Source organism: Nanorana parkeri, unplaced genomic scaffold, assembly GCF_000935625.1.
Source record: "Nanorana parkeri isolate BGI_ZX_2015 unplaced genomic scaffold, ASM93562v1 scaffold35, whole genome shotgun sequence".
Lineage (NCBI taxonomy): Eukaryota > Metazoa > Chordata > Amphibia > Anura > Dicroglossidae > Nanorana > Nanorana parkeri.
Window position 1 is genome coordinate 2,768,996 of NW_017306303.1, and position 25,943 is coordinate 2,794,938.

Genomic DNA, 25,943 nt, shown 5'->3' on the forward strand with positions numbered 1-25,943 from the left:
GTTTTCTATTTTTTAATGGAGCCCGCCGGTGAAGGTCGCACTACCGTTGCTGGAATGTCGTCCCGAAAGTCGCGCTATCCCGGCCGCGCGGATCCGCTGCAAAAGGTATATTGCTTAGTGTGAATGGGGCCTAACTATTAACAAAAATGTATCTTATTTGTGTATCACTGGGCTGTAAATCCTCAAATCATCTCTGAATTGGTGCTGATACTGTCCTTCCTTCTGGAGGGTGGCTACTTTTCCCCATGGCCCCTGTGTGTGTTGTAAAGTAGCCACCGCTCCAAGCTTGCTCCTGTGATGGACTACAATCTCATGTTAAGTTAGCTAACTTGTATTGTAGTCCATCACAGGAGCGAAACTGCATGCCGGATCGCCGGCGGGTCGTATGGCCGAGCGGAGGATCGGTAAATATCTATGATATTTACCGATCCTATGTGTGCAGGACAAACAGGGGTGCGATCAGCTGATCACTCCAGTGTTTGTAAATAACTGGGGATACTTAGTACTATGTGTCCCCAGTTATAAATGAACAGGTAGTGCTTTACCTCACTTCCTGTTCATTCATGAGTTTCTCAATGGGTAGAAGCCTCAGTTTAGAGGCTTCTACCCATTCATAACTAGATGATAGTAAATGTGTTTAGTATCACCAGTTATGAATGGGAAGTCTCTGAACTGAGGACTTTCCATTCATTGAGTGCTGAGGCTTCAGAAAAAGATTGAGGACTCTGTGTCCTCAATTTTTTTATTACAAAAAGGAAATGTCAGGAGTCTGTTTAGACCCCTGATATTTTCCAGAAGCCCCCACAAAAGGACAAATAAATAAATGATAATAATAAAACACTGCCCGCCCCCTTCCACACACACACAGATAACATACACGTACACCATATTGTGGTGCACGCCATGCACATGCGCTTGCGGTGCATTGTTAGAATGCAGCACTGTGCTTGATTTTATTTATTTTTTTATTTTTAAAATATTAACTGTGTGCTAGCGCATGGCAAAGCATTGATGCATTGTCATGTGTTGTGATACGCTGTGTTGCGATTAAATGTATGTTTGTGTAATTTTATCACCACATACACCAACACAGCGCACAAACGATTTCTAACATAAGGTGCTTATTTACAGTTTTGTGTTACTTAATTTTTTTACCGTTTCGCAGAAAGGTGCAATTTAAAATTGACAAATATTTGTTATTTATTAACTCAATACAGTTTTATCTTTTATATTTAGTCAGGGAAAAAAATGTTTGCACGGATACTGATCTTAGTGTGCTTTTATCAATTTAATTTGCGCAATTATCGCAGGACCTACAAAATTAGTAGCACCATATTTTTATTCTACCGGGCCTGTGCTTTCAGAAAATACATGGTTTGGGTTTGTTTTTTTACAAATGCTAGTAACGCAGAAGAAGAAGAAAAATCAAAACAATGGGAAAAATTGCAAAAATGGTGTGGCCAGCTGAGGATAAAAGCGGTCCAGATGTCTTGGCAGCGAAAGGGTTAAAGCTGAAAAACTTGGGGGAAAAAAGTATTTTTTTTAAGCAGCAGTAAACATTCAAACAACAAACTCCAAAGAGGAGCAGCCTATGCTTCAATGGCTGCTGCTTGCTTTAAATGGAATGGGTGAGTTAGAGAGCGGGCGACCCACTTTAAGCAGTGTACTATTGCCGGAACTATAAATCTGGAACAAGAGCGCTGTGGGGAGGTGCTGACATCAATAAAGACTGGATTTTTACAGTAAGCGGACAGGCTGCTATTCAAGCAGAGGATGCTCACCTTAGGAGTTAAGTTGACTGTGCTGCTGCTTAAAAAAAATTAAATGATATATACTGTATATATAAATATATTTATTATTTTTCCTGAAGATCAGCTTTAATAATCATACTCTTATACCACCTTGCAACTGACTTGCTATTTACTGTTTTTTTTGCAAATGTAATATGGGTTGCTGCAATAAATTGACCATTTACTAAACATTGCGATAGGGCTTAGCTGTGAATTACATTCCCATTATTGCAGGGAACGGGGAAGCCATTAGGAAGTATAGTACATAGGGAGAAATTATGAATTAACTTCAAGTCTGCAACATTTTACTTGTCCATACTGAAGGAGGATGAATTTACCACATGCAGAAGATTCATCTGAACGGTCACCACAGTCATCATCTAGGTCACAGGTCCATGAATTAGGAATGCATCGGCCACTAGCACAAGAGAACTGATTTGGAGGGCAAGTACGTGCTGTGGAAAAAGAAGTAGGGTGTCATCTCAAGGAAAAAGAACATTACATACAAATAGAGAGTATAGGAGCAAGTGGTGATCAAAGTGAAATAGTGGCAGTAACAAATGCTATTTATTACTTGATGACATTTTACCTGAGCATGTAGAGTTGGATTCATCCTCTCCATTTCCACAGTCATTGTCGCCATCACAAAGCCACCGGTTGGGGATGCATCTGTTGTTCTCACATTTGAATCGATCTGATGGGCATGTGTGCTGGTCTAAGCAAAGGGAACACATATGAATGTTGTACCAGCACTGTGCAATACAATACTAACAGCTTATTATAGAAACAGATGCACACAGTTAAAAAAAAGCATGCGTGTAAAAAACAAAAAAAAAATGTGTAGAGGCATGGATTGCTCTCATGGTACAGCACAAAAAAAGATGTATACAAAGCGTGTATCAATTGAGGAAACAAATCTACTGTGAAAAGGTAAATACGTTTTTAGATTTAATTGAATTTATAAAATGTGTATGTTGTTTAGTTCCAGAACTTAGCAGCAAATGCAATAACAATTAGGCCTTTAAAATGTCTGCAAACTGCCAGATAATCATTCCCAGGATTACCAAAGCCCCGCAGTAAAATACAGACAGCTATTCTTGCAATTAAACTATCTGTTAAGTTTTAATGCCAATAAGATGATGTCTCCCAAAGTTACATAAGCGTCATCAGTCTCTTCAGCTGCCTTTAATTTACAGATGTAGCATATACGATCATGTGAAGAAGATACTGTACTGTAAATGACGAATATAAAACTATCACCTAGGATCATCGCTGATGTTTTTGCGTTTGAAAAGTGAAATATACATGGATCTCCTACACAGACAGATCTCTAATCCGAGACCTGGAGGGTCAGGGAGTGGAGACGTGTCACTTGTCCTCAGGACTTCACAAGATGTGCTGCGACTTCTCCCTCTGATGTGGAACATGTGCAGTAAATTGATCCTTTTCAAAGCAAAAAGCTAACTTTCCCCAAATAGAGGCAGTGATTATTTTTACTGGAAATACTGCATGTGCTGTGATAAAAATTGTTTTGGCCATTGTTTTATTGGGAATGGATTGCTGATCCCTACAATTAATTATTCGAAGCAAACCTGTGTCCTCCAGCACAGAACAGCTGGGTCTTACGGTGGGAACCTTCCAGTACCTTAACTGGTTGGTTAGCTGGTCTGGAAGCTTGATATGTTTCGGACAGAATCCATTTGCCAGATTTTTTCTGTTTTTGCCCTGTCCCATATTAAATGAATAAAATGTGAAGCAATTTATTTCTCAGAATTCTACTACAAGGCATAGGGCACTTACGACACAGATCTGGAGCTTCATCACTATTATCTAGACAGTCATTGTCTCCATCGCACTTCCAACGTTCCTGGATACAGCGGCTGTTCTTACAGGCAAACTCCCCCGGCTGGCACTGAGGGGGAGGGATGTATGACGGGTTGGCTGGGAGCAGAACAAAGTACATGAATTTAAAGCTTGAAGTGCGATATTCAAAGCAAATCCTAATTAAAAGAGATCTTAAAAAAACACCAGGGAATTCTATGTAGTTTATTTTTTTCAGCAAGTGTCTTATTTTGAGCATAAATTTACATACTGCACATACCTGCCAACCACAGGGCTGTTTCCTAAAGTGAATAATTCACTATATTATTTTACTTGTTTTGCTTTAAAGTTATTTTATGTTTTCTTACAATGTTTTTCAGATATAATTTTAAAAAAATAGCTCAATATAAATAATCTTATTGTGTGTTGTGTTAAAAAACATTTTATTTGAAAGATATATATCTCGTGGAGTTATCTCGTGGCCCAACGAAGTACTGATGGGGTGGTCATAATAATCTGGCCACTCAAGTGTATATACATATACACACACACATACACACACATAGGTGCAGCCATAGTTATCTACTCACTCTACTTTCTGTTTTCCATTGCTACAAAATAGTATTTGTATGGTTCCTTCTCCTTCTCACAATGCAAGTTTATCAGTTAACTAATCTGGTACTAAGCTGAATTACCTTGTCATTCAAAAATGAGAGAGGTTCTGCAATTTTGACATGGAGGGGCTTAGTGTTGACTTGGATAAGAAGAAACACTCTTTACTTAAATATTGAGGAGTAGCTGAGGTAAATCAATATGGTCTCATAAAATGTAAACAATGTATATTGCACCATTCTTCTCAAGCGAATTACCAATTTAATAGTAAAGTTTAAAGCTTTATCAAGCTTGTCTGAACAACAAGAAAAAATCAGCCAGCTTATAAAGACTACTTTTTCCTTCTAAGCTGTAAATGTTGCCAGTGATTTTACGCAACCTTAAATCTGAACTAATCTATTACTTTGCATAGCGGGATAAGGATCAATTTTTTTTAAAACCCTTTCCAGCTTCTTTTCCAATCTGCCTACTTTAACTTTTTCCACAATTAATTTCAACATCCCATATTTTCATGTCTTCCGTTTCAAAGCTGAAGAAAAAAACAGGCAAAATATAGTAGCAAAATAGCATAACGTGCTGTAATGTGCTGATCTTTATAAACCCAAGATTTTCCATAGCTATATATAAATTGAAAGGTCATAAACCAAGTGGCATGTAGATTTACCTTTACATGTGACACCATCCACATCGAGAATCTGGTCTTCAGCACAAGCACATTGCCTGTTTCCGGGTATGGCTAAGCACAGGCTGCTGCAGCCACCATTGTTTACACGGCAAGCATTGGAACCCACTGAAAAATACAGAGACATTAAAAGAATTCAGATAAAAAAGGACAAAACCAATATTTAATAGTCACTTTTGTCAACACACAATTTTTATTTTCCATTCTCAGTGATGAAGACACAGTATTATCTCGATGGTGTCAGATGGAGTCTGACCCAGGAGATCTGCCGAGGGCAGAATCTCACAAAGTAGAGGGAACCACCTGTTCTGGAAAAAACAGAAAGTAGACCTGGAATCTCCCAAGAAAGAAACCCCCTGGATACAGATTGCAGAGTCGCCACCAGCCGACTGAAGGTAGAGCTGCGTAGACAAAACAGGGATTACCATGAAAGCAAACATGCTAGACTACTCAGGAACTAAATCCGAGTTGGACGGATTACCAAATCAGGAACTCTAGATGACACAAAGTGTGGAGAGCAAGGCGTCCAGGGGTGAGAGGAACCCAAGGGAACCAGGATAGGTGCCACATTTAAAGTGGTAGCACAAGGGAAGGCAGGAGGGCCAACTGGAGAGAGTGCCAAGGCCAAGGCAATTAGCTTGAGTACCCAAGAGAGCCTTCTCTGCGCATAAATGTCTAAAGAACAAGTTTCTCATGGTCCCACCAGGATTCACAAACAGCCCACCCCACTTGTAGAAGAGGGGTGCACCTCCATGCAGACGTTGTGTCAGTAGACTTACCAAGTTTCTGACTTTAAGCCCTGTGGCAGTCCAAGAATCAGGCTCTGGGGACCAAGGGGCACCTACCACAAAAGTGGAGGAAGGAGAAGGGTGAGGCTCAGTTGCCCTCTCCCAGAAGCTAAATAAATATGTCCAACTTAGGACATAGAAGAATACTAGCAAAAAAAAAACTGACGCATACTGGGAGTAGAAGAGGTTATCCTAGGCCGGCCCAGTTTTTTTTGTTTGCCAGTGTCCTGTAGATGGTAGTATAACGTAACAGTATTTTAATTTCTGTGCCCATCAATGGACAAGAAAGAAAAGCATATTTTATCTATTTTTTTATTTTAAAATGTATAAAAAATAATAGGTTTATAGCATATATAAAATTGGCTTTAGAGCGCAACAAGTTAAACTTTAGTGTAGCTGCTTAGAAAACTGATCTACTGCAGGGCACCATGGTACCGAAGCTTGCTGTTCAGGGGCCTCCAAAAGCACAGTCTGCTCCAAAGCATGACGACATGTGAGCACAACATTGTGCAAAGACCTTTATGGGAGAAAAGCGTATTGCAAAAGAGGTTTTAAAAACACTGCCTAAGATAACCATGTTCCATCTTTTCATCGCAGAGGTATAAGAAGGCGAACCGCTGTCAGAATAAGTGGGGCCAGTTTCCTCCATACCATATTACATCTTGAATGTATCACAGTATGCAAAATGATCTTCTAAATGTTCCTTGCTAATACCTTTGAAACTGAATGATCATTGATAATGCAATAACATTTTGATTTTTTTTGTCTGTCCTTCTTGATTTGTTGGATATAACAAAGAACACAAATCCACTATAGATTCCAAGAACTAACAAAAATCTAGGAACCTCCACAGCTTTCAACATTCAGTTATTTTTTAAACAACCCCAGTGTATGCAATGCTTTAATACAGACACTCACCTTGCTGCTGCTGTGCATCATACATTCTGATTTCAAAAATTGGTGGCCTTTCGTTTCTCAGAAGTGTGACAGTTTTTGAGACTTGATCCAGCCTATAGATACTGCCACTTCTGTATTCTGTCCAGAAAAGAAAGTTACCATAGTGGCACAGACCAAATGCATGATTCAACTCCGGACCTTCATATACCGCCTAACAAGAAAAAAAGAAGTTGAAATATTTCACCTCCTAAAGACATTAATACTTCAAGTGTATTCAAACCGTAACAATAAACATCTCTTAATTGCTGGTCTGCTATACATTCCATTAAAAGTATTTTTTTAGATCTGTTCCCAAAAAAATACTCCTGATCAAAAAAAATCCGGTACAAAATAAAACCTCTTGATACTGTCGGAAATCCCGTGCTGTTCTGTCCAATCTGCTGTGCTATCTCAAGCCTTTTTACCAGCTCCACCCAATTCACCACTGTGAACTACAGAAACACCTCCTCCCCTATGTTACGGAGATGAGGAGCGGGGGAGGATGTCTATAACTAGTACTGGCAATAACTCACTTAGATGTTAACAGTTACATTTTAAAATAAAAGGAAAAAATGCAGCCACCATATCTCAGACAAGTAAGCTGCAATATTTTACATTTTTGCTCTCAGGTTTACAGACCCCTAAAAAAGGCAGGAAAATGGATTTTGCCATTACTGGCTGCATGTTTGTTCCAGGTCAGTGACTTACTTTTTTTCAAAAGCCAATAACAGAGTGACTTCCCTGGTGCAAGAAAGTAAGCAATGCCAGCTATTTTATTTCTAACTTCAGAGGTGTCTTTTAAGGAATGAGGTAAAACAAATAATGTAGGACGTTCAGGTAGGGAAAGTAACAGCTTTTTGAAAAGCACACAGCTTTTAGTTGATTGGGTTGGGGGGTTATTATGAACAGTGGTAGGCTAACTCATGGCAAAGCAAAGGTAAAAGTCTGAAAGAGGGAAAAAAAAAAACCTATTTCCTTTGTTTCGTTTTTATAAGCCATTCCTGTAAATATACTATATATACACTCACCCGATACTCTCAGCTGGCTGGCTGTGGCACCACTTCCTCAAGCCTGTCTCGTCCTATGCTGCAGCGATGGTATGTCCCTCAGCTTCCTCACGTTCTATACACTGTGTATAAAATGTGGAGACTCGGGGACCTTAGATTGCTGCAGATGAGGGGGAGAGAGGCTCCAGGGACTGGTCTAAGAGTGAGACGGCTCCGGGTATCTGGTTAGTATAACATTTTATTTTTTTTACCCTAGGTAAAAACAAGCACTTAACCCTTGCAGTGCTACAGTAGCCCCACTGCAAGGGTTGATAACATGTTAAACAGAGTTCTGCTTTAACATTATATATAAGATCACACAAAATAACTGATTTCACTAAGATTCTGCTCCTAGGGGTCTGAAGACTTCAAACCACTATGAACATGCTATAAACATTTTTCTTACCTTGCGGCTTGTTCCATTAAGGTAAACCATTTCAATGCGGTCATAAAAGGCGTCCACCCAATAGAGAATCTTGTTTGGAATGTCAATACTTAGTCCATTAGGCCACAGAACTGCTTTCGACGTTACAAAAATGTTACGATTGGAACCATCCATCCAGGCTCTTTCAATCTTTCCACGCTTGCTATCCTTAGGATCTTCCTCCCAGTCTGTCCAATACATCCACCTTAAAACATTAAGAAAATTAACATTGAAAAAAAAAAAGGTCATTTATCAAGCAAAAGAAATCTGATCTTAAAACAAAATCCTAAATAGAACAAGATAATAATGAATAATCCATGAAATGACAAAATAACAAAACCAACATTTGTTGCAATATACAACATTGTCTTCTTGTGCTGTTCCTCTTACAATCCAGCCCTTCTGTACGAGAGGCTGCAAGAGTCTGATACCAGGTCAAATTGAGGTGCTAACACTGCTTGCATTAAAAAAAAAAAATAATGTTTGAATGATTATAGAGCTGCATTCATTTGAGTCTTTTATTTCTGGCAAGAGTTCAGTTTTAAAGAATAACTAGACTCAAAAACAAAAATTAGAAATGTAGAGCACTGGGTGGCTCTGAAAGCCCTGTTCTGGCTGCTTCAATAAAATAGGTAGCCGACAGTGGAGATTCCTCCATCCACATTGTTTAGTTTGGGGCTGAACAAGAGAAAATCTGGCCATGTGTGGGTAAACATTTAAGAAAATGTTTAGCAAGGACAGAAAATACCTGTCAATCCTGCCAGAACTGCAGTGTGAACATAACCCCCGTGAGATGTATTGGAAGCAAAAACAAGATCATCAGTCTTGTGTAAATTATTAATTCCAAATTGGTCTCCATATAATGGAGGTGAACAAAGACAGACATGTTCCAAATCCAGGCTGGTTGCAAAACCATGGCTTCCCACATAGATACAGTGGAGGCGAAAGTGAAGCCCAGGGACAGGAAGTGTGTTTTTTTGCAGAATTTCCAGGTGGAAATAAAGGAAAAAAGCCTAAGCAAAAGAAAACAAATGCAACTACTACATTTAGGGACTGCTATAGTGCAGCATAATATATGTTTGTTTTTGGGTTTAGATATGCTTTAAATTAAAGACATTCATTGCTCGTTATGCACTTTTATCACTGCATGCAGCAGCAAATAGAGAATTACATGGAATGGTCTGTAAAAATATTCCATTAACCCCCAAACAAGTAATGTTGCCTCAGTAATCCAAGTACTTCTTAGTGAGAGTAAGGCAATAAATCATGTTTTCCAAACCTCTGTACACCAGAAACCTAAAAAAACTAAACACCATTATGTTAATGAGATAAGGAGAGGAGGAGAGGTTTTGTAGTCCAGCAGGGGAGAGCTGAGGCAGGACTGACAACGCTGCTCAGTCTAACAGAACCAGCATTGGCAGCACACTTTAGTATGTTAGAAGCTTACTTGATTTCTAACAGGATCAACAGGTATATTTCTGTACTTGCAGTATTTTTAAAGAGACAAAATATGGGGAAATGTGTGTGTATTGCAGAGGTGTACTGTATATAATGTATACTTTTTCATGTTGCCTATATAATAATACACTGCCAACAAGCCCTCACGTTAGTGAGTGTTAGAATATATGTGTCTAAAAAAAAGAAAGCTGCAGTCCACATTCATTTTAATGCAGCACTGCAGAACAAAAAGGAAATGCATTCATTTGTATGATGCAACCAGCCCAACATACATCTCCTGCACTGCCCGTGGGAACAACTGGAGTGCTCTAAGACATTGTAGTTAAAGCACCATTTTGCCACTTGTGTCTATTAAGTCTAAAGTTGTTTAATTTATTAGTACATGAAAAAGACATTCCATGTGGAAATGTCATTTGAGCCTGTTGCCCTGTAAATTATATAGCACAAAGTAAAGTGTTACTGCTTTATTAATAACGATACGAGACTATAAAAGCTGGAAGAGTGCAGTCAATGTCAGAGCTCCCTGTACATTTCTGTTTCTTGACATACAATATGGATATCCGCAATAGATTTATAGGACTGACTCTTACCCATTCAATGGATCTACTGCAATAGCTCTAGGATGAGTCATCTTCCCTTCTATCAAGGTTTTCCTGGTCTGTGATGCCTTTTCTAAACGAGCCACGCTGATGGTCTTCTTAGGCCCATCATCTGTCCAGTACAGGTTGTTTCCCATCCAATCTACAGCAACACCTTCTACATTGTGGACGCCTTTCAAAAAAGCACATTTACAACAATATTATTATTATAATACAGGATTTATATGGCACCAACAGTTTGTGCAGCGCTTTACAATAAAAGGAAACATTACAATTACAATACAATTCAAGACAAGATGGTAAGGAGGGCCCTGTCCCTGAGGGCTTACACTCTAAAAGGGGGGGGGGGGGGGGCAGTAATACATGAGGAGGTAGCTGTGTGGGGTGAATTGTTTGAGAATGTGATGATTCAGTGGTTAGGTTGAGGTTGGATAGGCTTCCCTGATAGGGGTCCCGTGACCCAAAGCTCAGTTTACTGAGAGCACCGCAGCCGGGGCGGATCCTGACAATACTGTTGAGATGCACCCAGCTGGCTGATTGATAGCTGGCTATGCCTATCTAGAGGCAGAGCCAGCTGTGCCCGCCCCCTCCCCAGTTCGTTCCTCCTGTCAGCGCTGGAGGGAGGGGGGAATTCCTGCGGGGAACAGGATTGTAACGATACCAAACAAAGCTACAGACCAACAATCTGACAAGTGTCGGGCACTTTTAGGTCTCATCTATCATCTATAGCTTGTCTGTAGAATGAACTAAGAATGGAATCCTTCCACCAAACTGATATCCAATTAGATAAGTTGTCACATGAATACAGATATCATGAGACTGCCACAAATTCTTCTGTCTGGAAGGTCAGCACAAACGGCAGACCTCAAGATAATATAGACTTCACCAAACCCAGGCATGGTCATATCTTTTAAATGACATGAAAAATGGACTTGGGTACAGGGCCAGCCTAACTGTAATATGTAATGCCAGTCTAAGGATTTTCATTAAAAAATACAGTATAAAGTGCGTCTTAGGCTTTAATTAATGTTTTTATAATATCTCAATTACATTTCCATTAATATTATTAACATTTTTACTAAAAATAAATAAATAAATAAAAATTGACAAAAAATCAAAGACAAAATGTAGAAGGCTTGAAAGAACTTTGAAATCATATGAAATTTGGCTATTTTAACCAAGAATTAAAAAAGCTTATAAATACAATAATCCAGCAGAGCTATAAATAATCAGTCATGAAGACTTATTTAACCTTCTCATTTCCAAATCTGAGCTCTAAATGACAGATGAAATGTCAGAGAGACAGACATCTATGAACCATCACACCTAGTTAATTAGCTGGATTTTACCAGGCTGGACAGCTCATGTCACACACATAAAAGAATGCATAAGCCTTCGGGATGTAAGGGGGGAAGGAGAGGGGGAATCATTTGGCATTGAGTGCGAGTCTATTCTGTAATTTCTTCACAACAATCAGACTTTATACACTCTCGGTAATGGCTACTCACACAGAAAGCTCTAATAAGACAAGCACATGTGAATAGCCATCGCACAATATACACAGATCTGTGCTGGAAATCATTCATGACATTGTGAATGCACGGATTATCTAAATAAGCTCCTGTCCCGTCATCACTTCATTTCTACATGTTAATGTAAACCACAATTAGCAGAATACTAAACACTAAGGTGTTTAATTTCTTGCATAAAAGATCATGTACAACAGCTGTCGAAATGTGGGAAGAATATCTAGTTTTTAATAGAAACCCCCAGATCTGAAATAAATAAATAAAACTTTACAACTTACAAATGACCTGAACATAAATGTGTGAAGAGACTATATTAAATGTTATTTGAATGCAATCTTCTCCTAACTGCTAATGGCTGTGGCTGTTCTTTTATGACAATTTACATTTATCAAGAAGAAACCTCTGTTACATAAAAGAATAAATTAGGAACAACATGCCAAAGGCTGCAATTCCTTTAAGAAACAGAAAAACTATTTCAAACAGTGACTGTGATAAATTTGTCTCAGATGTTCACCATTATTTCCTGAGTTCTTTTTGCAATATTTTAGTGCTGTGACAGCTTACAAGAGCCCTATAGTACAATAAGCATTTATGTGCTTTGACCCGTTCTATCCAATTGCATAAATGTGGTCAGACTAACAAAGGCGATATAACCAGCTGCACCAAACTAGTTTCTGCAAGTCTAAAGGCAGCTTTATAGTAACAAGCGCTCACCTTCTTGGAGAATGTTTTCTCGACCAGTTCCATCTATTTTCTGTCGCCCAATCAAGAAGCTTGTGGTGTCTGCAAAGTACATGTAGCCATATTCAGCATGAAAGTCCAGAGCCCGAGGGTTCATGAGGTTTTCAATGGGTATCATGTGCTCATCAGGAATATTGGCTCCCATATCCATTCCTCGGATGATACCAGGACGTCCTCGACCGTAAACCAGGAACAGTTCATGTTCTGGCTCTAAAATAGCAAACCATTAATTACTGTTTGCAAATAGAAATGTGTTACAATTTTGCAGTTACAATATTGATTTTTCAAAAAAATACTGAAGTATTGTATCTTAAAGGAGATTTAAAAAATGTCCTATCTGCCTGGGACCTCTAAGGGGTTCCCATCTACTAGATCATTGGCAGCCTGAAGAGCCACCAGAGACGTACAACTGGCTTAAAGAAACCATGTATGTTTTGGTCACATCACAGTATCATAGTCTGCCAACAGGCGGTGCTGCAAGCCAAAACTAGCTGCTGCAGTACATGAGCTGTGGGATTTAGGAGGGACACTATGTCACCACATGATCATGAGAACAACACATTTGTTTGTTTTTTCCAAAAAGCCTTTTAGTCCAACAACACACACGGCAGGACAAAATTATATATGGACATGTCTTTCAACCAGAGTATGATAATATAATACCAGCTTTTAAAAAGTGTATCTAAATCCAAAAGCTAAACTTTCATATATATTGCAGCTTAGCAGTCCTTAGATGTGAAGGCTTTTTTTTCTTTATTTTCACCCAATGATCCAGTCAGTAACACTCTTCATGTCTTAGGGTGGCTCTACTCCATGGAGGAGCAACGGACCCACCCTTGGACAGCAGCACTGTCAGCCTGGGAGGAGGGTAGTGTTGGATGCACTAGTAGATTTAGACGGACGTGACTAACAAATTAAAGCCTAACTCCTGCTAATACTTCATAAGCCGTTACAGCAGTATAAAGGTTTTGTCAGTGTTAACAATTTGTCTCAGCCCTTAAGTTGCCACTTTTGCTGGACAGCTTGGTGTGTTAAAGGAAGTTGAAAAACAACATACTGGCCGGATCACCAGGTGTAATCTTGTGTAAACTACTAATTCCATCACACCCATGCACTGAAAGTGAAAAAAGGCAGACATGTTCCAAGTCCAGTCCAGGTTGCAACCTTGGTTTTCCCCATAGATACAGTGGAGGTATGAGTGTAACCACCCTGAGACAGGAAGTATGTTATTTAGAGAATGTTCAGGTGAAAATAACATGAAAAATGGAAACTAATACAGCCACCACATTTGAGGATTGCTAACCTGCAATACAATACATTTTGCTTGGGGTTTAGATATGCTTTAAAGCAATGATTTGGAAGAAGTCCAGCAAGCAGAGGTACAAGTCATTTATATTCACCTCTGTACCCCTAACTCCATCAAATGTCCCACAGAATGCACCTTCCAATCAAGCACTGCCTGCATATGATTCCCGTATATAAATGGGCATTTCTCTGACATAAGAGATAATAGCAGGCTGAAGGAAGGAGCAGAAGTGGAAGAGAAAGCATATTTAGAGCTAAGGGTCATGGAATGATGGGCTAGACAAGCAAGTCATTTTAACATTCCTAATTTTCCCAACTCTATTGGGTGAAACTATTTTGAATGTAAATCTGAACTCTAGCCACACCACTGTTCTTATTTTGGATACAGTGGTGAAGGGTTTAAACCTCAGTCAGGGTTTCTATTGCTGTTTCTGCCTTCCTGATAGGACCAGGAAAGATCAATCCACAGTGCAACCATGGGAGCCAATTCCACAGGTTCAACCACCTGCTGTCCCGGCCTTTGTGCTTACTTTTGCAAGATCTCCCATCACTGCCCAGGCTGAACCCTGATCGACAGCGACATGTTCGGGTTTTGTGGTTGCTGCCAAGGAGACAAATATCCGAGCATCCTCCGGGTTTCTTGTACTGATCCAGTTCACAGGCATGGCTTCTCACTGCAGGGACACAGAACAGTTAATGAGTGCACTATAAAAAGGCTATAGACAAAATCATTAGAAAATGTTGTACTAACACATAGCACAGTTCCACCCTTTACATATTATACTCCTACCCCAACAGATGTTTCCCAAAGTAACCTTTCCACCAAGCCAATTGTCACTGAAACCTGGTCCATAAACAACAAGTGCCTAATGCCCATGGACACCTCAAAGGTGCTATGTCAGTAGAATACAAAAGTTTAACTTCTGAGATATGCAAGTTATGAGTTTGCCTGCCAATATAGATATTAGAATGGACATTAGTGCTTGGATCTGTCCTACAACCTAATCCCTGCCAAGGATTACAGGTACCTCAGCAGGCCAGGCACTACCAAAGCTAATATTCTAGCTTTGGCAAAATGATGGCAAGTTGAATCATTCACAGTCCAGTCTTCTCATATTTCTCAGGGACTTTAAAAGAAAAAGCCAATTTTGCATTTCTGCCTACATTCAGCAGCCTTTACAAGGTACATTATGAAGAATGTAGCAGGGGCAGGCTCTATCACACAGGAATCAATACTGGTTACTCCAGCAATAAGATGTAGGTATCTAATGCCATGCTAACACCACGGGGATACCATGACAGAGTTCTAAGAGGCCAGTCCCTTTTAAGCACACCAGGACGACCACATGACACTTAATTTTACTGCCAAAATGAAAATGTAGGACAGGTTAAAAAATGTTTACAAGATCAAAAATTAAAGAAATGTTTGATCCTTTGTCAGAAAAGTATTCCTATTACAGAGCGCTAAATCTCCCTGCTGTGAAAACAAAAAGATAAAAGAAGTCCATGCATTATTAGAAGCAATTGACCTGCGACACCTACATATACACAGAATTCCTCCAACAAGATGCTTTTTATAGCATTTACAGCTTAACATTCACACTCATAAGCATACATTAAACTGAAAAACCTTGAAAAATATATTTAAAACCATTTTCATCTCCTACAGATAAAGGTTTGAAAAAGAACCAGAAAAGAAAACATTAGAAACAATTGGAGCAGAACATGTTAATGGCAGTCATTTAAAGGGTGAAGCTGCTTAAATGTTACTGTTTCAAAGATTTTATGTTTGGCAGTTTCATTTTGTGATATATGGTCTTTAAGTGGACCTGTAAGTCTACAATTAAACAAAGCATAGTCCCATGGGTGGTCCCATAACACCAAAATGCCGCAGACTATACAAGAAAACCTTCCATCGAGCTCTAGCATCTCCTGTTCACAAACAGCTTAAAACTCTTCAATCCCTTATCACTCTGGTCCATTTTCTTAAAGTTTTCTTAAAGTTCTAAAATGCATGCATCATCATCCAGCAAAAATGGTTGAAATGGTGCCAGTTGTGTATAAAGCAACAGAAAGGTCTTTTTTGAAGCACTATGGATGTATTATAATGGAGCATTTCAGTACAGGTGCCTCTCCTGGCCACGAGTCCATTTTCATACAATATTGTTGAAGGTCCATTTTCATGTTGTCTAAAAAGAAATACATGACTTATGCAGATGGCATACTTTTGTACAGCGTTTTGAACGCTGAGACCAGATAAGGCAACTGTACAGATGCACAGAAGAGGGCTGACAGAAAAGGACAGTCTGCTGCCTTTCTGACTATACAGCAGGCCAACCAAGGGATTGTGTATTGGTTAATTTTAGGTCCACCTGTATGCCCATTCTAGAAATATGCAGACTACACATGTAATCACATAGAACCTAGCAAGACCTGCCGGTCTATGCCAAACTGCCAGAGCAGTACACAGACAAAGGACAATTTATATCTAGTCTGCGGTTCACAGAGGATCAGCTTTACTCGTTTTGCAGCGGTTTGATTATACAAAGCCAAAAGAGGCACTAAATAACCAGTCCACAAAAGTCAAACAATGACAAAGGAAGCTGTCTGTCACAAAGAAACATATAACTTTTATTGACTTTCATCTACATTATAGACTCTTAGCACTCCTGTAACTGGTTTGCTTACTAACTGCTCAACAATAGCAATTTAATGAGTTACATAAATGGTAACAAACAATATGCCATGTTAGATTTCATAGTGGTTGCTGTCCTTCCACAAGCAACCCTGACATTGGTGAGTCATGCTCATTATTTTACAGACAGTAATTGAATCCTAAGGTGGGCACAAAGGAATACAGGAATCCTCAGCATCTAGCCAATGCTGCTACAAACACATGACCTTCTTCAATTATGTAAATAAATACATTTCCATTAATTTATATAAAAAATGTTTTATATAGCCGTTTCTGGAGTAAGATGGGAAAAGAAAACTAACATCTGAACTACGATGGGCAAATCATTTACACAAGAGAATAATTTTAGGGTCAATTCCAGGTAACTGGTAGTTCCAACCAGACATTATGGATACATGTCAAATGGATTAGAAAAGAAGTTATGAAGCGCAGGGTTTTGGGTAAGAAGGGCTTACAGTATATAAAACTGTACCAGCTCCTGCTTCTGGCCTCCACCTACTGCAGGCAGCATGGATGTGATTACATCAGCATGGCCTCCTAAGAAATTTAGAGAGAACAGAGAGGAGACCAGTAACCCCATTTACTGAAAGCGGGCAGTGGTGACTGGTCCCTACCACAGGAAATAGAGACACTGCCAGACAGAAAAGCCACCTTTATATCAGTGCTATGGAGCACAGGACCAACTATAGATGCAATGCAGTACTGATATGTTCCAGATATGCTGCAATTTATATAATCCATTCCAATTTTATTGTGCCCACAGCTTAACTTTAAAATCCAACTACAGACTTGAACATCACTTTTATTTTCTTTGCATAATATTTTTTTTTGTCATGATGTCTTTGGTCTGGTCAAGTGACGTGCACTTCCTTCTCTTCAGGCTAGGTTCACAAATAGGCGATTAAGCTGAGGGGCTGTTTTCGCGCGTTCTTGTTTGCGCAATTGTGCTTTGAAAATCGTGTGGTTGTAGTGCGGTTTTCAATACATAAAGATGTCTATGGAACCCAAACCGCGCGGCAACCGCCTTAAAATAGCTCCTGCACTTTTTTGCACGACAGGCGTTTTCTACCGCGTGACAAATCACAAAAGATGTGAACAGCTTCCATAGACTTTAATGCAAATCTTTGTTTTGTGCGATATTGCGCGGAAAAATCACCTATGTGTGAACCTAGCCTAAGTCCTTCAGCAGTGAGTGCTCTTGCACTTGCATAAAATGAGTGCTGTTCTTTGCAGCATTCTTCTGGAATTCTGAGCTTGCAGGAAGTGGGTTGAATGATGCTGGACACCATTCAACCGGGAAGAGACCAGAGGTTCAGGATTTAGAATGATGCAGGGGCAGTGCTGGAGTGTGGAGAAGATGATTATTGTTTGGCAACATTGGGAAAAAATGTAAGATTAATAATAATTAGAGTAACTATATTACTCACAGGACCATGAACCAATCATGAACAAGTCTTACCAGTTGGCTGCCTGCGTTGGTGGTAAATGTGTAAGGCTCCACCTTTATCAACTCTGGTCACCACTTGATGCTCTGAACTGTTAAAGCGATTGACACGAATCACACTGGTTTTCTGCTGGGCGTTGGCATGATCGGTATTTGTTGCATATAAATAATTCTCAAAAACTGTAAGACCATACAAATGTTCAATCTAGAAGCAAAGAAGAGGCAGAAAAATTAATATTCTGCAAAAAAAAAATCATTAGGGCAAAAAAGGGTAATCAGTCCACCATAAATGACAGACCACTATATCTGTAGCTATTTACCATTACTATTTATTTTACTATTGTGTAGCTATTTACCATTACTGTTTTTTTTACTATAATTTACTATTGTGTTCAAGCATTTGTGTGCTGTGGTGCCAATATATCAATCTCAAAATCTCAACACCCCCCCGGTTGCAGTGCACCACCACACCGTGCACTGCATTGCTCTGCATAAGCCAAACTTGGTGCAGAAGTGATTTTTGGTCCACGGTGGTGCGTCAGGCAGCCCATTCATATAAATGGCCTACTTTAACGACATGCACATTAAAGCACAAGATAACACAAGTGAAATGCACCTTAGCATACCACCCAGGTGTAAATGGACTCTTAAACTTAAAGTCTTCAGTAGTTATTTTCCAGTGCAGGTTCGAATCAGATTATTTTTTTGGGGCACCACAGAGCATTGTTGTTTTAGAAGTATGTTTTTTTTAGACGTATGTAGTATATTCTACATGAACATATGTTGACTTACAACATCACTACTTATAGTGGCGAGGACACAACTTGATCATTTGAGTGGACAAGTCTAGTCTTAATATTTATCATTAAGTTTCATGAGTTACATATAAAATATGGCTATCTATGGTGATTATTTGCAGACACAAAAAATAATTTTGTTATTCGTTAAAATAATGTAAAGCACATAAAGGAAATTGCTATTGTAGTTCACTGTGAAGCTAGAAGATAAATTGAGTTTGGTAATACCAGGCCTATTTAAATACATAGTGTAAAGTGCAGTGAGGGGCATTAATCCATGGCAACCGAATCAACTGTTCACAGCACAGAGCGGGCTAATTAACAAAAATTGATTTCTGGTTGTTGTGGGCTACTAAACACCAATTAACTTTGCTCCGTGATATTAAAGAGCTCCACATATCAGCGCCTATTGGGAACAATTTGCCATTATACTATTACGATTACTGAATAGAATGAATTGTTCCTTAAAAAAGTAGAATAGGAAAAGAAGTCCATGTAGAATTACATAGTTACTTACTAGCAGCCCCTGAATGATGGTGTGTCTGTTCTTGCCTTCATAGTCTACCACTTCAATGTAGTCCAGGTAAGCGTCCGCCCAATACACCAACCGATTTACTAGATCCAAGGTGATTCCATGTGGGAAGACAATTTTGCTGTCTACTAGCTTGGTTCTGTCCTGGCCGTCCATATCACACCTCTCTACTTTGGGGATTTGCCCATAATCCGTGAAGAAAACTTTCCTGTAAAGAGTGTTTTTATAGTTTCTTAAATTTGTGAAGCTGGATACAGATAATAAACTAATTTCATCCATGCAAGATTCCTCTACTCACACATGAAACCAATTAGGATACTTTAATCACAAAATCCCCTAAGCCCTAAAATGTATGTGGACCCACACAACTCTATACACCTCATATTATAAAACACATAAAGACTTGTATGACATAAAAAAATATGAAACAAAAGACTCTCCTGTCTCATATGATCTTGCCCTCTGTGACCCTGTCCAATTTTGTCCTATCAGAAATGAAGACCTGCGTAGGGCCACTGTCACCTTTGGCATAATGCATGGTATCAAAAAGCTCATAGTCAAATAATTTCAACCCCCCAAAAAGTCTTATATATTAGAGGACGTCTGGTACAGTCAAAGGTATCTTAGACTGCAAGCATTTAAGCCTGAATTTGAATACATTTTAATGGAGCACACTAAAGGTAAGAGAAAACAGTCCCAAACGCTATGGTCGAATGCCAGGCTGTACTAATTAGAAAAAGCTCAAACTTCTCCTGGTGGCGTTGCAGATTGCCCACTCTCTCCAGCATTATGCACACTCTTGCTAGCCAGGGAGGTAGCCCATCACAGTGATGGACCAATAGCAATGTGAATAAGGAAAGATGGGGTAGCCAAGCTTCAAAACTACTAGGAAGTGCTGGAAGCTTTGCCTAATCTGAAAGGTCCAGCATTCAGACATTATGGTGGGGACTTCAGCTCGTTGCAAGTATGTGCCTCACTTTATATATGTTAAAGGATTTTTTAAAAACATTTTTAAAAAACAAAGTTACTTAGTTAAAGTCACATTTAAGAATTTAAGCAAGTATTTTAAAATGTCATATTTTAAATCAATAAAATATAGAGGTCCAGGTCAGTAATTTGGAAAGTATCTAATAAAGTGCGTTACTGTAACAGTCAGGCCAGGCAACTAGCATTTTCAACAATGCCAGTCCTCGTTCATTGACAGGGTGACTTTAACAAAGTTGAGAAACACTCAAAGCCCAAGATATCACTGCCAGTTTGCACTCTTTATACCGTATTCATTATTGATGAGCATGGAAAATTTCTTTGAGGAGCCTTTATCATTCAGAAGACAAGGCATAATTTTCCTTAGCTGCTATTAATTACATGCACATTAGCATAATAGAATCACTAATACACTTTAAGTGAATAGTAATGCATGATGTTAATGAAGGAAAAAACACCATGCCACACTGGTGATTGCTCGCCACACACACTGACAGTCGAAGTACCCTGGCTGTAGAGATGAGCAATGCTTTTCAGCAGCCAGTTTTAGGCATTCATCAGTGAACTGTAGGGATGTGTAAACCATAATCTTCTCGTATGCACAAGGTCTAGAATCTACTTCCTACACCATCTTATCATATGCAGGAAGTAAGCTGAACCACATGGCTGTGAATATATTTCAGCATAAGTATTTCTGAGATGGAAAAGAGGAACACAATATAGCACATATTTTGTAGAAAAAGAACACACCCCCCGTTACATGAACCTCAAAGAACTGATATGCAAAAAATAATTACTTTAACCAAAAAGTTTTCTTTTATCATTACTTTACCTATATACCAGCAATAATATAGAGATGGTATTAAAAGGTTTAGTGCCGTTTACCTTTTTTCTGTTATTTAAATAGAACATTTTTTATAGCTGTCACAGCAATAAAAGGCTGATGACAAACTGTTCGGTTGATCAAATTATAGTGTTGATCAGGTTCTCCACATTTCTTTTACCACTCTATGCAGATACTAATAAAATGATTGGGTATCTGTGGTTCGAAAACGAAAACTAAAAATGTATTCCTATATTAAACTTCAATAAGTTCTATCCAACTCCTAATAACATATTGATTTGGAAGTTTTTAAAATTATTATTGAAGATGCCCATATTATGCACTTCCTCAATGCACTGGCACAATGTCACTCAGCCCTGTGAATATGCATTTCCTTGTGTTACCACTCTAAGCCTGCCGTCTGAACTACAACTGAATGTCTGAACTTCCCACAATGTAACAACACCATTGCTTGCTGGAAACAATGCATGACGGATATGTAGTCTTGAGAAATTCAGATTGCATCACATCAAGCAGAAGGGAAAGAGACAAAAAGCACACTGGAAATCCAGGACGTTTTTGGAAGTGATGGGCAGACAGAAGGAAGCACTGACTACATAAGAGATTTTTTTTTCAAGTAAGCTTTGATTGCATTATGAAAAACAACTATAGTATGTATTCCTATTACAATGCTGATGTTATAACATGATGGTATATGTTGTGACTTTACAACTCATTTAAACTATATACTGATTGTATAAAAAAATAGCACTACTGAAGACTATACCTTACCTTAAATGAAACAAAATACAGGCTCAGCATTTGACTTGCCTGTAACCCTAGAAATGCAGTTTGATGCTGCATGCAATTTTTTCATGTTTCATGTACCACCTATTTCTTCATCAGTTTAATTATACGTGCACTACACTACCCAATCCCAGCACAGTCTGGCTTCATAGTTTAAATGCATTTTAAATTACAAGCACATTTAACATAAAAAAAACCACAAATCCAAGGGATTTAATGCAGAGTTAGCAGATCTGACTAATTGCAAAAAGCGTAAATAAAACCATTCTCCATCTGTGACTAAAGTGTATGGCTGAAATCAATGAATATAAAAGAGGCTGTAATAATTGGGAAGGAGGCTGGAAAAAAGGTCACAAACAATGCTCATTCAAGTGAGAAATTTATCAGTGTGATGTGCAGCGCTGGTCTATCCCATCAGCAGTCACTCGTAGATGGCCCTGAAATCCATTATTATTACTGGCCTTGACGTAGTCTTCCCCCAGTCACTGAATGTCACTGGAAACAAATCAAGGACTTAAATGTGGTTATATTTATATGGCGATTATACATGGCTGGATCTGTGATTATGACAAACCTCCTAAACAAATGATTGTTGTTAGTTTTAATTTTCCATTAGCCAGATCAACATAACTGAACTAGAAATAGAAAATCAAATAAAAAATGTCATATTTGATTTAGAATGCTAATATCAACAGGTCTGCCCTATCCGTTTTGCTACAACTGTAATGTGTTGTAAATACCTGCTGACTCCTAAATAGTCACTTCCTTAAATATAGTGACAACGTTCTGCCTATCTCACTGAAATCACAGAAGTGTTATCACTTCTGTAGCCAATGCAGCTGCATAGAAATACATAGGAAAAGTGGGTGTGGGTTAAAGGTGTTTTCACTGTTGCTATTTTGCCTCTATACTGTATGTCTTTAGATAGCTACACCGAGCTCTGCTCACAAACACCCTCCTAGAATTTGGTTGCCCCACACTGCTAATGAGATATGTCAATTTTGCAGGACCTTTAGGGAAATGAGGTGCAAGCTTGGCTGTATCCCTCGCCTACAAACAAGTTAATTTTTTTTTTTTAACAAGGTGGTTTGCATTGCAAGTGCTTTCAGAGCTGATTATTTGGATAATGCTGATGCATTGTAAATGTGAGTCTTCACATCACATTTATGAACTCAGGATAGGACTAGATGCATTACAGGCAATTTAGAAGGAACTGTTAACAACTCTTCGTACATAGGCCACAAGCAACTGATAAAGTTATGAAAAAACATCACGTCAATTGATTTATTTTTTTTTTTACTTCAAAATCTTCAAAAGCTTATCTGAAATATATGGCAACGAGATTCTATTCAGGAGATGTGCAGAAGATATACTATATTGCCATGGAATGTTTAACTACCATATATTTACCTCAGAAGATCTCAATAAGCTACTATTACATAGCATATACAAACTGGTCCTTTTCAGCATAACAATTCCACATATTGTTTTTACAATCCAGAACTAAACTCCCTTAGGGAGATGTAGCACATCCCTCTATATATACACACCTAAAGCATTTTACAATTTGTATGGGACTTTTGAGGACAGGTTGCTTGTACCACAGATGTCCTATTTCAGCATAACAGTTGCAAAACAAATTATAATGGTCTGTGTAATCCTGACTAATCAAATAATGTTAAAAAGAAGAAGGAAAGACGGGAATCTAAGAAATCAGATGACAAACGTGTTCAGTTGTACTCTGAACATTAAATGGAAAACTAAACACATATCAAAGGGCATGAAGTGCAAACAGCAAACTACTAAAGTTCACGATGCACAGAGTGAATAGAATACTGACAATAACTAATGGTGGAGTCACTGTACTGGATATTGAAATCAAGACCAAAAGGAACCAGATGTTTTTGTGGAGAAATGTTGTGACGCATCTCTCATTTATCCAGATTTGAGAAGTTCAGGATGTTGTGACATAGCTTTAGAAACACAGATACATTGTACTTTAAAACTGTGCTATGAGTAATTGAAGAAAACAAGAGGAAATTGAGCTAGTTTACTAAATAACACAAAGATGTTCCCTATAGCAGCAGGCCTCTAAAGTTCAGTTGGACTACATTAAACCAGAGCCACAATTGACATATATAAAAAGGAAAAATGTCAGTAGTGGCTTACTAGCAGTTTTGCTATGGTCCTGTCACTTTTAAATACATAGATATGCCCATCATTGTTAACCATTCACTACTGTCTAGTGTTACCCACTACAATGCTTCTGGTATGTTACAGCTGTGATCTATCATACGCACATTTAAAGTAATCATTTTGTTTCAAAATTGTAAAGTATCAGCTGGGATCAGGGGCGTAACTAGAAATCACAGGGCCCCATAGCAAAATTTTGTATGGGGCCCCGTGATTGCTAGTTATGCCACTTGCAGAGTCCCAGCGGAGAGTGACCCTGCATAGCCCGCCATAGACTCTCTATAGTGGGCTCTGCAGGGTCTGAGATCTCTTACCCGTCAGCGCCTCTGTGGTCGCCATGCCCAGACTCCTGTTCCGTCCCCGGGCCCCGCCTCCTGTTCCGTCCCCGGGCCCCGCCTCCTCTGCTATCGGCGGGCCCCGCCTTCTCTTACATCACTGGCCCCAACTGCTCTTAGGTCGCTGGCCAGTGATGTAAGAGGAGGCAGGCCCCGCCTCCTCCATTCCGAACACCGCCCTCATCTGCTGCAGCGGCTGGCTGTCACTGACACAGCTCCGCAGCGGCTATGAGGGGAAATGCGCTGTGGCCGCTGCTGAGCTGTGTCTGTGACAGACAGCATCCCCACATGCCATAGCATGTGCCCGGGCCCCATAGCGGCCGCCTGGGTTACGCCACATGGCTGGGATGCATTGCAAGTACCAGATCACCACATGAAGCCCTTACATCTCTTGCAACTCCCTACTGGACAATGAAGCTGATCATCACTTCAAGAACAAATAGGAGTTAGGAGAGGTAGGCCATTTGCCCTAAAAAAGTCAAGATTTGCATACTAGAGCACCCTGAGTCTAGGGGCAACTTTCATGAATGCGATGAGAGGTACATGAGGGCACATTGTTAATATTAGGATGGAAACTAAGGTGAAACAGTTTCGGACTGGAGTTCAAAAGTCAAAGAAAATCTTTCATTAGGGGGTCACTTCTTCCTGTGGAACCAGTCAAAGGTGTTCCCCTCAAATTAGGGAGATTTCTTTCCCCTTTCTTTTGTGTCTCTTGGATATAAATGAGGGGAAAATCCAATGGGAATGATCTTAATAGGAAAACAGAAAGCGAGAAAAAAAACCTGACAAAGGTTTTAGTTTTTTCCCCACTGGCACTACACAGCAGAAAGGTAATTTGCCTTGTCAGCACCCTAAGGCTCCATTCACACATAGCGGTTGCGTTTTCTGCACGGAAAACACGCAAACATTAACGATTTCTTACGGCGCAGATGCCACCCTAGTGTGATGAATGAGCTCAAAACTGCTCATGTGTGAATGGAGCCCGAGTGTCACACATACGGTAGTCCTTTAGCTTGCAAAGTGTGACCAAGCTTTCCTGGTCAACAGCCTGGCCACGACCCCCCAGCCTTCTAAGCCTCAGCGCTGACTAAGCTGATATTTTCATATTAGATCACCCAAGCACTCAGGGTGCAGGATAGAATTTTTGACTAAACGTGAAGGACACTGGAGGTGACCACTAGTGCCAGTGGTGGTTTAGATATTTTCTTTTTCCAGTTTAGGCATACTTTACGCACACAACATAAAGTAAGCAATAAAACAATTATATCTAGTAGGGATGTTCAGATACCAAGTGCCATACTTGGTACGAGTACAAGGACATGTACAGATACTTTTCCAGCTCCAAGACTATACTAGAGAAAAAATCAAAAGTTAGGAGGCAGCTGTCATTTTGTAGGAGAACACGGAGCTCCTGGGATTTGTGTATCCCAGTTTTAATGTATGATTATTTTTTTTTTTTATAAATATATGTAACAGATGCACCGATACCATTTTTTCAAGTACCGATACTTTCCCAAGTACACACAGATACAAGTACTGATGCATCTTTTTTTTTTTTATTGTCATGTGACAGTTTTTCTAAAAAAAATAGAGACTAATGAT

At 39.2% G+C, this 25,943-nt stretch overlaps 1 protein-coding gene across 1 annotated transcript in view; it reads right to left on the reverse strand.

The window, feature by feature from the left end:
• Positions 1-25,943, reverse strand: part of LRP1 (LDL receptor related protein 1) — a 292,446-nt gene that overhangs the window by 133,520 nt on the left and 132,983 nt on the right. The window contains exons 8-18 of the mRNA XM_018569629.1: positions 19,185-19,407; positions 17,886-18,075; positions 14,262-14,405; positions 12,400-12,636; positions 10,148-10,328; positions 8,082-8,304; positions 6,612-6,801; positions 4,888-5,013; positions 3,591-3,731; positions 2,380-2,505; positions 2,129-2,245 (exon numbers count right to left, since the gene is read on the reverse strand). Coding sequence (XP_018425131.1) covers positions 2,129-2,245; positions 2,380-2,505; positions 3,591-3,731; positions 4,888-5,013; positions 6,612-6,801; positions 8,082-8,304; positions 10,148-10,328; positions 12,400-12,636; positions 14,262-14,405; positions 17,886-18,075; positions 19,185-19,407 — 1,898 coding nt within the window. The remainder of the gene's footprint in view (positions 1-2,128; positions 2,246-2,379; positions 2,506-3,590; positions 3,732-4,887; positions 5,014-6,611; positions 6,802-8,081; positions 8,305-10,147; positions 10,329-12,399; positions 12,637-14,261; positions 14,406-17,885; positions 18,076-19,184; positions 19,408-25,943) is intronic.